Source organism: Salvia miltiorrhiza, chromosome 6 (assembly GCF_028751815.1).
Source record: "Salvia miltiorrhiza cultivar Shanhuang (shh) chromosome 6, IMPLAD_Smil_shh, whole genome shotgun sequence".
Lineage (NCBI taxonomy): Eukaryota > Viridiplantae > Streptophyta > Magnoliopsida > Lamiales > Lamiaceae > Salvia > Salvia miltiorrhiza.
This window is the reverse complement of record NC_080392.1, coordinates 31372773-31386989: the sequence shown is the minus strand read 5'-3', so window position 1 is coordinate 31386989 and position 14217 is coordinate 31372773. Positions and strand designations below refer to the sequence as shown.

The window sequence follows — 14217 nt, the reverse complement described above, 5'->3', positions numbered from 1 at the left end:
TTGAGCTCTGAATAGTTGTGGCAATCGAACATAAGTTCCACCTTTCTCTCCCAATCAAGATACAATTCTGGGTCATTCTTCCCTTGGAAGGGAGGAACGTTCATCTTGATGTTGCCCAGATTGTTATCTTGCCACGTTCTGCCGCCATCATCCTCTTCGTCAAATCCTGTATCATCTACATGCTCCTCATACTGACGGTGGAATCGACCTCCTCCACCACCACGGCCTCCTCGCTCGCGTCGGCCTCCTCATGTGAAAGTGGTCTCTCGAGAATGAGACTGCTCCATCAGCTCGATCCTGTCGTACACTCCCTCAATTTCTGAGTGTAGCATCTTGCCAAATTCTGAGCGAAGTGCCTCCACCACAAGTTTTAACTGTGGATCCATAACAGGGCTATCGCTCAAATCCGCACCCTGTTCATCTTTCTTAGACATAGTGACAAAGAAAACAAGAAACGGTTAGTGAAATAAAATAAAAGGACCTCACCACCTCACCAACACTCGTGTATCACTCAAGATGAAATCACTCAGCGCTCGTGTATCACACAATTCAACGGCTTTTTTCACTCTAATAATCTCACTCCTTTTTTTTTTTTTTTTTCGGACCTTAACAGACTTTAGGTTCTGAAAAAAAAAAAAAATTCAAGAACCAAACGAAATTATGACGTATGGATTTATATGGATGTGTGTAAGTCGTATGATGATGGATGTGTATAAGCGTGTATGTTTATGAGTAATTCAGACCACCCCAGATATTATGGTATTGAGCACAGCAGAAGAAAAATCGAAACCCTAGGAATTATAAACAGACAGCGGAACAGAAAACTAGGACAGAAAACGGAAACCCTAAAACGCAGAAACTGAAATCAGTAGGTGGAACGAAAATTGAACAGATGAAACCTAAAACTTCTACCCTGGATACGTAGACAGAAAACGAAAACTGGATACGAAACGCGGCTCTGGTGCCAAATGATACGATCCTTGCCGATCGATCGAACACAACGCACGCGGAAGACTGAACTGGAACGGAAAGGGTGGAAATCCCAAAACCTCTGAATCTAACCCACGGAATGATTTAGGCGAACGGATCCCTAAACCCCAACGTGCAGTTGACGCAGCAACTCGGAGACGCTGAATGACACCCGACGAGGGTTGGTTGTTCTCGCCGTTACGTCGATAAATTGAATTCGTCTTGGAAAAATCAAGAAGAATTCGAAACTCTCAAGAGAGAATAAAAACTCACAAATTGATTAAAGGTAGGCTGAAAATTTCGTCCAACACAAAGCCTTATATATAGGCAAAGTAAAGACTAAACCTAACTTGACTAACAAGCAAAAAGAAGCCCTAATTTCGAAATTCACAAGGCTGCCAAACAAGGCCCTTATTAATTCGAAAATAACAAAGCCCTTTAAACTAATGGGCTGCGAAAATAACAAGACTGAAATAAATAAATGAAGTCTTCAAAATAATTAAAATCTTCAAGCTTCGGCCCACTCGCATGTAATGAGATTAAGCACGGGCTCAATTCGCCAACTCCAATGGGTCTCTTCATCAACTCTTGAGCCCACACTTCTTGAACTAAGCTCATCAAGCTCTCCTTGAACTTCTTGGCTCGTGCTCTTGTAACCGGACCAACAGGAACATGCACCGGGTCTTGCACCAACGAACCTTGGGCTTATCAATGACAATGCCTACAAGTTGGACTTACCAGGTGAGTATAATGTGAGTGCTTCTTTTAATGTGACTGATTTGAGTCCTTTTGATGTAGGTGATGCTTTGGATTTGAGGATAAATCCTCTTCAAGAGGAGGGGAATGATGCAGCCCAAGGTTCGTTGGTGCAAGACCCGGTGCATGTTCCTGAAGGTCCGCCTTAGAACCCAGCGAAGCAGCGGGCATACCAACATTCCTGCCTTCCGGCGGAGCTAAAGAGGGCGTCGTCGTCCTGTTCCTGGCACGTTTCCGTCTGGATTGACCCCTGCGCCGTCTGCCACGACCACCTTGTCTACCTGTGACCTGACCGGAATCCCTGTTAGGCCGAGGCAGCTCCGTGCCATCGGAATTAGCCTCCGGGTTCATCTTCCGGCAATTGTCTGTAGAGTGACCAAAAGAAGAGAAAACACAGCAAAAAGTAGGCATATCCTCATATCGAAACTCAATCTCATAAGTGTTTTCATCACATTGAACATCAAGGAACGAAGGGTGTTCCAGAGCCACATTAATTTCCACTAAGATCCTGGCAAAGTTACCCACAGACGCCCTAGCCGACAAACCATCAATAAGTAAAGGAGTACCCACCTGGCGAGCAATACCCGTAATGACCTCAGGATGCCAGAGCTCGTGAGGTAAGTTGAAAATCCGCACCCAAACCTGAGCCAAAGAGGAATCGAGCTTGTGCGGATTGAAATTCGGAGTCCAAGCTTGAAGGAAGAGGATTCCGGATCGGAGTCTCCAAGGTTCTTAGCAAAAGCAGCGGCAAAGTCAGAAGGTGTAGAAAATTTTAGCGTAAAATATCCCTTCCCGAGGGGAATCACTTCCCAGTTCGCCGACGGTTACCAAATATCAGAGAGCTCCGAGTAGAGGTCGGCAGCGAACCTAGGCGCCTGTCCTTTCTTGAGTAAAATCCGGCCATGAATGGCATGTTGAAAAGACCTAATTTGTCTTTGACTTAGGCAGAAGAGAGAATGAGACAAGGACGGTCTGCCACTAACGTCGGTGATGCATGCCATGGAGGCCCAAGTTACGTTGCATATGTGGGCTGATTTAATAGAGTCTTTTATTTTGTTTTATCTTATAATTTTCGTGGGTTTAGGGTGGCTGAAATTAGGCCTTAGTTGAGTCAATTTTGAGTTTTATACCTTGTTTTGACTAAGGATATGTTTCCTTATTAGATTAGGAGTTATTTTCCATGTTTATTCTCCTAGTTTGGTTAGGTTTTCGCATACCTTATTTGTAGTCTTTATGATGGACGAAAATTAGGGTTTAGATTAGGTTTAGTTGTTTCCTTATTAGACTAGGTCTCTTTATTGTTGCCTATATAAAGGCCTCTTGTTATGAACGAATGATCAACCAATTTTATATCAAATTTCGTGAGTTATCACTTCTCCTTGAGAGTTTCGAATTTTCTCTTGTATATCCCAAGAGAGTTCATTTATCCGGCGTAACGGCGAGTCAACCATCCCTCGTCGCGTGTCATTCATCGTCCCCGAGTTGCTGCGTCAACTTCACGTTGGGGTTTAGGGATTCGTTCGCCTAAATCATTCTGTAGGTTAGATTCAGAGGTTTTGGGATTCCATATTTTATCTGTCTTTAATTTTATTCGTTCGTTTTTCAGTCTTCCGCTTGCGTATTCGATTTGATCGGCCAGGATCATATCATTTGGTATCAGAGCTCCAGGTTTCGTAAGGGTCAAAATTATCCAGTGTTTTGTTTTTCTGTTTGGGTCTTTACGTTCTTGAGAGAGTATGAGTGTCAGTGCTGCAAATCACAGTCATCCGGCAGTTTTTGATGGTTGCAATCGAGATACAAAGTGTCATACATGTCAAGGTTTCGGATCCAATGAGAGCGAGCAATGGAAGAATCTCTTTCACACGAGAGTTCTTGTCCAAGACAAGTTGTGCAGTGTGATCATTGATGGCGAAAGTTGCACGAATATGGTGAGTCAGTTCATGGTGACGAGATTGGGGCTGCCCGAGTTGAATCACCCCAAAGCATATCGTTTGCAATGGCTGAATGCGCCCGACGTCGTCGAGGTCACCAAGCAAGTGAAAGTGTCTTTTAGCTTGGGGAGGTATGAAGACGAGGTTTTGTGCGATGTTGTTCCCATGCAGGCGACCCATATTTTGTTGGGTAGACCGTGGCAGTTTGATAGACAAGCTACTCAGGATGGAGTCACCAATAAGTACTCCTTCGCGTATAAGAAAAAGAAGTTGGCACTTGTTTCCCTTAGTCCTCAACAAATTTATGAGGATCACGTGAAACTGCAGCAACTGCACATGGAGGCGGATGAGGAGATGTCTAGGGAGCAGCCGGTAGAGAAAAAGGAGATGCAGGTTGAAGTGGAGATTGATAGAGAGGTTGTTACTCTCCAAGGTGAGGAGACCGGTCCCGATAGGCCACAATTGGAGGAGACCGATGCAGCAAAGGCAGTTGTGGTGGGCATCGATCGAGAGGTTGTTGCTGTTGAAGAAGAGGAGCCCAATCTTACGTTGCTGAAATTGCAGGATTCACGTGAGAAAGTGCTTGAGGAATATGTTCCAATTCCTTTGGAAGCAACGGTTTTGCTGATCACGTCTGCAAGTGAATTCTTTTGTGATAAAGCGCCGATGCATGCTACATGGCTGTTCGGAAGAAAACTGAAGCATGGCAGTATTTTCAACAACAAGTTCTTCATGTTCAAGGTTCAAGAGAAGTCAGAGTTAGAGCCGAAGAAGAAGAATAATGCACAAGGGAGAAAAGCTATGGTCCAACAGTCAATTAATGCAAGGAACGAAAATTTGATTTTTGATCCCGGCATTTGGATTGACGACTTGGATTTGAGGACAAATCCCTTTCAAGAGGAGGGGAATGATGCATGCCATGGAGGCCCAAGTTACGTTGCATATGTGGGCTGATTTAATAGAGTCTTTTATTTTGTTTTATCTTATAATTTTCGTGGGTTATGTTAGGGTGGCTGAAATTAGGCCTTAGTTGAGTCAATTTTGAGTTTTATACCTTGTTTTGACTAAGGATATGTTTCCTTATTAGATTAGGAGTTATTTTCCATGTTTATTCTCCTAGTTTGGTTAGGTTTTCGCATACCTTATTTGTAGTCTTTATGATGGACGAAAATTAGGGTTTAGATTAGGTTTAGTTGTTTCCTTATTAGACTAGGTCTCTTTATTGTTGCCTATATAAAGGCCTCTTGTTATGAACGAATGATCAACCAATTTTATATCAAATTTCGTGAGTTATCACTTCTCCTTGAGAGTTTCGAATTTTCTCTTGTATATCCCAAGAGAGTTTATTTATCCGGCGTAACGGCGAGTCAACCATCCCTCGTCGCGTGTCATTCATCGTCCCCGAGTTGCTGCGTCAACTTCACGTTGGGGTTTAGGGATTCGTTCGCCTAAATCATTCCGTGGGTTAGATTCAGAGGTTTTGGGATTCCATATTTTATCTGTCTTTAATTTTATTCGTTCGTTTTTCAGTCTTCCGCTTGCGTATTCGATTTGATCGGCCAGGATCATATCAGTCGGCTTCAACACCGCATAATCGTGTGTCGGAACATCAGCCGGACGATCAGTAGAGGATTTCAGAGATTCCACAAACGTTTTCCTGGGAAGAGGATGATGCAGCCCAAGGTTCGTTAGTACAAGATCCAGTGCATGTTCCTGTGGGCCCAGTTACAAGAGCTCGAGCCAAGAAGTTCAAGGAGAGCTTGATGATCTTAGTTGAAGAAGTTTGGAAGCAAGAGTTGATCAAGAAGCCAATTGGAGATTGTGGAGTTGGCGAATTGAGCCCGTGCTTAATTAATCTCATTACATGCGAGTGGGCCGAAGTTTGAAGATTTTATTTATTTTGAAGACTGATATGATCCTTGCCGATCAATCGAACACCATGCAGACGGAAGACTTGAAAAACGAACAGAAGATGGAAATCCCAAAACCTCTGAATCTAACCCACAGAATGATTTAGGCGAACGGATCCCTAAACCCCAACGTGCAGTTGACGCAGCAACTCGGGGACGCTGAATGACACCCGACGAGGGTTGGTTGAACTCGCCGTTACGTCGATAATTGAATTCGTCTTGGAATAATCAAGAGGAATTCGGAATTCTCAAGAGAGAAATAAAACTCACAAGTTTATTGATAAAAGTAGGCTAATTTTCGTCCAACATAAGAAGGCCTATATATAGGCAAAGTGATACGATCCTTGTCGATCGATCGAACACAACGCACGCGGAAGACTGAACTTGAACGGAAAGGATGGAAATCCCAAAACCTCTGGATCTAACCCACGGAATGATTTAGGCGAACGGATCCCTAAACCCCCACGTGAAGTTGACGCAGCAACTCGGGGACGCTGAATGACACCCGACGAGGGTTGGTTGACTCGCCGTTACGACGATAATTGAATTCGTCTTGGAATAATCAAGAGGAATTCGAAATTCTCAAGAGAGAAAAAAAACTCACAAGTTTATTGATAAAAGTAGGTTGATAATTCGTTCATAACAAGAGGCCTATATATAGGCAACAATAAAGAGACCTAGTCTAATAAGGAAACAACTCGTCACAGCCCACTTATCCCAAGGACTGTTTAAATGGGTTTATGACTTGGGGTAAATATAAGAAGCGGAAATTGAGGGATTTAGACACGAATTCCAAGGAGATAATATTTAATTAACAAACTAGTAATATATAAACAACTGCTTGGGTAATTTACAAACGATTATGCCATAACGACTAGACCCAAGTGAAAGTTAAACAAAAAGAAGGAGTAATAAGTTCCACAATACGATAACAAATTCAGAGTGTTTGCAGCGGAAAAACGTGTGAGTTATGCATATGGAGATGCATACTCAAGGTTTCATTACATATCCATCAAAAGAATTCCCGCTCAACACCAAACCATTCCATCGCCTGCTCAACCTGCACATTTAGAAATACATGCAGGGCTGAGTATAAAAATACTCAGTGGCATATGCCGAAAATACAATCATGCATACATATATAAATTGAACTGCCAACAGTAACACACAGGGGTTTTCTTGAATGACCTGCGCTTACTTAAAACATTTCTTTCATTTTCATAAAGGTGGATGCATCCCATTTTCAGTCTATATGATCCATATCTGTCCTTTCTGTCACGCGCCGGGAAGGCGGCCTCCTTACCACGGACGCCAAGTGATATGGATGGAAGTGGACGAAGGACCCGTTGGATATAATGACCCAAGAACCCGACGTATATGAGTAGGCAGCGGACTCCCTAGATCGAGAATCTAGTTTGATCAACCCCTAAGAGCGTAGAAACCTCGACCCGTTGGCTATATAATCAGCCAAGAACCTCGGTATGGATGAACGCCACAAGACCTTGCTCAAGTGTCTTGATAAGTTCTAAAACAAGTGAAAAACTCAACAAAGAGAATTCAACTCACTAAGCATAAGCAATTTTCGTTTATATCAATGGTGTCTAATACAAGTGATTTACATGCCTATTTATAGGCTCAAAAGGTCTCTTGAGAAACCCACTCCCTTACCACTACTTAAAATCATTAAAAAGGCACATAAAATCACAAATGTAACTCCAAAACACTTGGTATGTCTCTTGGACACCAAAAGTCACTTATTAAACATAAAAAAAGTAACTTAAAATGAGTATTTTGTGGGCTGCACCCATTTGGACGAAAATGTGGACTTTATTCTTCAATTTGGGCCTCCAAAATATGATAGCTTAATGAGCCCAAACTTCAAGTATCATCAAGCCCACCAACTTGAATAATATTCACCATTTGGCCCAATGTAGAATTGTCTTGGACTTGGGCTTTAATTTCACCAACTAAAAGCATCATGGACTCCTTTATTCTTTTGGCTCTAGCTCTTGTGATTGGCCCACTTTGAATAATCAAAGGATCCATCTTGTCCTTGGCCAGCTTGGACGCGTCTCCATCATTCCCTTCTTCTTCAAGTGGATTCGTCCTCGAATCTAATTCACCAAAATAAGGAGACAAATCAGCAACATTGAAAGTAGCACTTACATTATACTCACCTGGAAGGTCTAGTTTGTAAGCGTTATCATTCACTCTTGCAACCACTTGGAATGGTCCATCTCCTCTTGGCTGCAACTTGGATTTTCTTTTTGAAGGAAATCTCTCCTTTCTCAAATGTAGCCACACCCAATCTCCCGGCTCAAATATGACTTGCTTTCGGCCCTTGTTGGCTTGCTTGATGTATTGCTCCGTTCTTTTCTCAATATTGAGTCTCACCTTTTCATGCAGCCTTTTCACCATTTCAGCTTTGGCTTTCCCGTCAAGACTTGCACGCTCCTCAATTGGTATTGGAATTAGATCAAGTGGACTCAATGGATTAAAACCATAAACAACTTCAAACGGAGAAAAGTTAGTAGCAGAATGAACACTTCGATTATAAGCAAATTCAGCAAAAGATAAGAAATCTTCCCAAGTTTTCAAGTTCTTTTGAATCAAAATTCTAAGTAATTGAGACAAAGTTCTATTAACTACTTCAGTTTGACCATCAGTTTGAGGATGACATGTAGTTGAAAACAGAAGCTTAGTTCCCAATTTATTCCAAAGCACACGCCAAAAATGACTCACAAACTTAGCATCACGATCACTCACAATTGTTCTTGGAACTCCATGCAAACGAACAATTTCTTTGAAAAACAAATCAGCAATGTGAGTTGCATCATCACTCTTATGACATGGAATGAAGTGTGCCATTTTTGAAAATCTATCAACAACCACAAAAATTGAATCCTTACCCCTTCGTGTTCTAGGCAAACCCAAAACAAAGTCCATGGAAATATCCTCCCAAGGTGCACTAGGAATAGGTAATGGTTTATACAAACCATGTGGATGTGTTTTTGATTTAGCTTGCATGCAAGTTATGCATCTTCCACAAATTTTCTCAACATCAACACGCATTTTAGGCCAAAAGAAATGTTCATGCAAAACTTCCAAAGTCTTGTGAACACCAAAATGTCCCATTAACCCACCCCCATGAGCTTCACGAACAAGCAATTCACGCATGGAACACTTAGGAATGCACAATTTATTTTCTCTAAATAAATAGCCCTCATGCTTATAGAACTTATCAAATGCAGCATGCTCACAAGCTAAATATATAGAACCAAAATCAGAATCATTGGCATACAATTCCTTAATTGACTCAAAACCAAGAAGCTTAGAACTCAAAGTAGTGATCAAAGCATACCTTCGAGACAACGCATCAGCCACAATGTTTTCCTTCCCTTTTTTGTACTTGATCACATATGGAAACGATTCAATGAATTCCACCCACTTAACATGTCTCTTGCTAAGCTTACCTTGACCCTTGAGGTATTTGAGAGATTCATGATCCGTGTGAATTACAAACTCTCTTGGCCACAAGTAATGCTGCCATGTTTCCAAAGCTCTTACCAAAGCATATAACTCTTTGTCGTAGGTTGGATAGTTCAATTGACCTCCTTTCAACTTTTCGCTAAAATAAGCAATTGGCTTTCCATCCTGCAACAAAACAGCACCTACTCCTACTCCAGAAGCATCACATTCAAGCTCAAACATTCTATCAAAGTTAGGTAATGCAAGAATAGGAGCAGAAGTTAGTTTTTCTTTAAGGAGATTAAAAGCATGTTCTTGTTTTTCCCCCCAATGAAAACCAACATCTTTTTTCACTATCTCATTCAAAGGTGCAGCAATCGTGCTAAAATCCTTAACAAATCTTCTATAGAAACTAGCGAGACCATGAAAACTTCTCACTTGTGCCACATTTTGAGGAATTGGCCATTCTAAGATAGCTTTCACTTTTTCTTTTTCCATTTCAATTCCATTAGCACTCACAACAAAACCAAGAAAAACAACTTTATCCATGCAAAAAGAACACTTTTTAAGATTAGCATACAATGACTCTTTTCTTAAAGTGTCTAAAACAGCACGCAAATGATCAAGATGTTCTTCAACATTTTTGCTATAGATCAAGATGTCATCAAAGTAAACAACCACAAATTTTCCAATGAAATTTCTCAAAACATGATGCATCAATCTCATGAAAGTACTAGGTGCATTAGTTAATCCAAAAGGCATGACTAACCACTCATACAAACCATACTTTGTTTTGAAAGCAGTTTTCCATTCATCTCCTTCTCGAATTCGAATTTGGTGATAACCACTTTTCAAATCAATTTTACTAAACACAATTGCCCCATATAACTCATCAAGCATATCATCTAGCCTAGGAATAGGATAGCGATACTTTACCGTGATCTTATTAATTGCTCGACAATCCGTGCACATTCTCCACGATCCATCTTTCTTGGACACAACAATCACCGGTACAGCACATGGACTCATGCTCTCACGAATCTTTCCTTTCTCCAACAACTCTTGGACTTGCCTTTGGATCTCTTTAGTCTCTTCTGGATTGGCTCGATAAGCTGGTCGGTTTGGTAGAACAGCCCCGGAAACAAAGTCAATTTGATGCTCGATACCTCTTAAAGGAGGTAATCCACTTGGTTCCTCCTCGGGAAAGACGTCCTCAAACTCCTGCAAAAGAGACACAAAAGTACTAGGCAAAGATGGGGTTAGTTCGTTAGTGCTAAAGAATGACTCTTTGTACACCAAAATGAACACACTCTTTTCTTCGACTATTGCACTCTTTATTTCTTTTGTTCTCACATAAAAATTCTGTTTTTCTTTTCCCTCACTCTTGCTTTTCTCTCGACTCTTTTTTTCACTCGACTCTTTTTTGACTACCTCACTTTTATTGCCCTCAACCTCACGAGCTCTCCTTGCTTGAGACAATTTCTGCTGGTCCTCTTGAACTTGTTGAGGTGTCAAAGAAACAAGCATGATGGATTTGTTGTTGTGCTTGAAGGTGTAGTGATTGCGGAATCCATCATAGGTCACCCTTCGATCAAACTGCCATGGCCTTCCCAAAAGAATGTGACTAGCATGCATTGGCACCACATCACAAAGAACTTCATCTTTATAATTGCCAATAGAAAATGAAATTAGAACTTGTTTTGTCACACGAATTTCACCACATTCATTAAGCCATTGTAGCTTATATGGATGAGGATGCCGTTCAGTTTTTAAGTTCAGTTTCTCCACCATCTCGCCACTTGCAACATTGGTACAACTACCACCATCAATAATTAACATGCATACTTTACCTTGGACTAAACATCTTGTGTGGAAGATGTTCTCCCTTTGTTCTTCCTCCTGTTTGATTTGCACGTTTAGAGCCCTTCGAACCACCAAAAGCTCACCATGTTCCGGTACAATCTCCTCCAATTGTTCATCATCTTCATCATCATCATCATCATGTTCACTTTCAGATTCGATTTCTCCATTCGGCTTCAAGACCATCACCCTTTTGTTTGGACATTGAGATGCAATATGTCCAACACCTTGACATCGAAAACATTTGATATCTCTATTTCTAGTAGAAGATGTAGAATTAGAGATACCTTTGCCCCTTTCGCCTTCGTTGGACTTGAATTTGGACACATCATTTTGAGGTTTAGAGGCTGCCCCAAAATTTGACTTAGACGAAGTCCACTCCTTCGACTTTGAAGATTGAGAACTTGTTGGAAAATTCCTTTGAAAGGTTCCCTTCTTCTTCAATTGCCTCTCTACTTTCATGGCCATGTGAACCATATCCTCCAGCTCCACATAGTGTTGTAGGTCCACGATGTTTGCAATCTCCTTATTCAGCCCACATAGGAATCGAGCCATGGTTGCCTCTCTATCCTCATCAACATTTGCCCTAATCATGGCAATCTCCATCTCTTTGTAGTACTCATCAACAGATTTAGTACCTTGATTCATAGATTGTAATTTTTGATACAATTCACGAAAATAATGAGAAGGTACAAATCTCTTACGCATTATGCTTTTCATTTCCTCCCACGTGGAAATTGGTCTCTCTCGATAGCGCCTTCTATTTGTTGTCAATTGATCCCACCAAACTATTGCATAATCAGTGAATTCAATTGCAGCAAGTCTAACCTTCTTTTCCTCGGAGTAGTTGTGACACTCAAAGATGAGCTCCACCTTTCTTTCCCACTCCAAATAGGCTTCAGGATCACTCCTTCCTTGGAATGTTGGGATCTTCAATTTGATGCTTCCCAAGTCACCATCAACTTCATTTTGATGTCTTCTTCTTCTACCTCCTCCTCGCCTTTCATTTCGATGTGTTGATGAACGATCATCTTCTCCTTCGCTCTCTCCTTCCTCCTCATTCCTCGGTGGTGCTTGAAATTCCAGCCTCTCCAATCGTTCTGTTACATTTTCCATAACAGCTCCAAACCTTGCAAATTGTTGTTGCATGGCTTGCAATGTAAATTCAATAGGATTTGTGTTTTCCATGACCTCACAATTCACTCGTGTATCACACAAATATATCCTCACACAAACACTCGTGTATCACTCGTAGGCTTTTACCACCCCTCAAATAAACTCACCACTCAATGCCTTTTACCACTCAATTCTCGTTTGTAAGAATTTCAAATGAACTAAAACAAATCAAGAAAGAACAAGACAAGTAAAATTCACCAAACTTCAGCCCTTGGATGCAAGAATTGATATTTTGGGACAAGTGTATGAACCGCCTAAGGAAAATTTAACTGAAATAGAAATTTTGGATTTTTTTTTGGATATATATATATTTTTTTCGGTTTTTTTTTTTTTTTAGTTTATATGAAGTAACAACAATGGGGATATTGGAACTTTGCAGATTTTTTTTTTTTTTTTTTTTTTTTGCAACTATTTTTGTAGGACAATGAGGATGAATATAAGAGATATATGAAAGGATGAAGAAAATAAAAGATAGAGTTTGGATCAATACCAGATTGCTCTGATAACCAAATGATATGGATGGAAGTGGACGAAGGACCCGTTGGATATAATGACCCAAGAATCCGACGTATATGAGTAGGCAGCGGACTCCCTAGATCGAGAATCTAGTTTGATCAACCCCTAAGAGCGTAGAAACCTCGACCCGTTGGCTATATAATCAGCCAAGAACCTCGGTATGGATGAACGCCACAAGACCTTGCTCAAGTGTCTTGATAAGTTCTAAAACAAGTGAAAAACTCAACAAAGAGAATTCAACTCACTAAGCATAAGCAATTTTCGTTTATATCAATGGTGTCTAATACAAGTGATTTACATGCCTATTTATAGGCTCAAAAGGTCTCTTGAGAAACCCACTCCCTTACCACTACTTAAAATCATTAAAAAGGCACATAAAATCACAAATGTAACTCCAAAACACTTGGTATGTCTCTTGGACACCAAAAGTCACTTATTAAACATAAAAAAAGTAACTTAAAATGAGTATTTTGTGGGCTGCACCCATTTGGACGAAAATGTGGACTTTATTCTTCAATTTGGGCCTCCAAAATATGATAGCTTAATGAGCCCAAACTTCAAGTATCATCAAGCCCACCAACTTGAATAATATTCACCATTTGGCCCAATGTAGAATTGTCTTGGACTTGGGCTTTAATTTCACCAACTAAAAGCATCATGGACTCCTTTATTCTTTTGGCTCTAGCTCTTGTGATTGGCCCACTTTGAATAATCAAAGGATCCATCTTGTCCTTGGCCAGCTTGGACGCGTCTCCATCACCAAGACCGGTCGCAAGCGACTCGCGGTCTCCATGAGTGTACACGTTAACCCTAGCTAGCGACCTTTGTCTATAGGATCCCAATTGGATTTCCTTTAAAGTTGGCGAACCAACACAGATAGGATACATATAAAAACATAAACATTTTTGGGAGTCAATCATTTCATAAACATTCCATCTCATTTCATAAACATTTTCATTTTCATAAAGGGCATAATAATAAACTGAAATTAACAGTTAAAATCATCTCATGCATATATTCGTATAAGAGGCCTACGACACGCAGGGGATCTCTATATACGTATAGTAAAAGTCATGCCCACCTTAAACGTTCTTAAAGCTGGCGTGGAGTCGCTACTTCTTCGGCTTCACTTTCTGTCGCCCGGACCTTCATTGATGAAGAATCGATAAGTTCGTGAAGAAATTGTCATAAGACAAAGTCTAATTCTACGTGCCTAGGGTATCTTTTAAAGTTTTAGGGTTCTAGCATCCATAATTCATTCCATTGTAGACAATTTAAGACCAACATAACTTGACTAATCATGACCTCACATAAATCACATAACAAACAAGATAAAAGAAATTAATATCCTTAAACTTAATATCATTTAAAATCACACGCTCACATAAGAGATAAAAATCATGCACCATTATTCGTTTACAAATAACTTAAATAAACCATTTTAATCCTTTTAAAAATCCATAGTCATAAAGCCTTGAGGTATAATAAATGAGGGCTTAATCCCAAAATATTTCTTTTAAAGTCCATCAATAAATTTAAATATATAAAAAAAAAACGGACTTCATTTAAAATAAATAGTCCCAACTTTCAATATCAAAATTTAAATCAAGAGATTTAAATTCACTAAAATA

The 14217-nt window shown here is 40.4% G+C and overlaps 2 protein-coding genes and 1 long non-coding RNA gene across 3 annotated transcripts; all 3 read right to left on the bottom strand.

The window, feature by feature from the left end:
- Positions 1–248: 248 nt before the first annotated feature.
- On the bottom strand, positions 249–2629 carry LOC130990761 (uncharacterized). The gene is made up of 3 exons (XM_057914993.1): positions 2554–2629; positions 1903–2456; positions 249–425 (listed from the first exon to the last, which is right to left on the bottom strand). The coding sequence occupies exons 1-3, from the start codon at positions 2627–2629 to the stop codon at positions 249–251; spliced, it is 807 nt and encodes a 268-aa protein (XP_057770976.1).
- A 3790-nt stretch (positions 2630–6419) lies between these two features.
- On the bottom strand, positions 6420–6882 carry LOC130989077 (uncharacterized). Its single transcript, XR_009090449.1, has 2 exons — positions 6755–6882; positions 6420–6626 (listed from the first exon to the last, which is right to left on the bottom strand). It is a non-coding gene; the product is annotated as an uncharacterized LOC130989077 (long non-coding RNA).
- Positions 6883–9935: 3053 nt separating this feature from the next.
- On the bottom strand, positions 9936–12082 carry LOC130990760 (uncharacterized). Its single transcript, XM_057914991.1, has 3 exons — positions 10466–12082; positions 10043–10255; positions 9936–9944 (listed from the first exon to the last, which is right to left on the bottom strand). Exons 1-3 carry the CDS (start codon positions 12080–12082, stop codon positions 9936–9938), a joined length of 1839 nt encoding a protein of 612 aa, XP_057770974.1.
- Positions 12083–14217: the final 2135 nt, after the last annotated feature.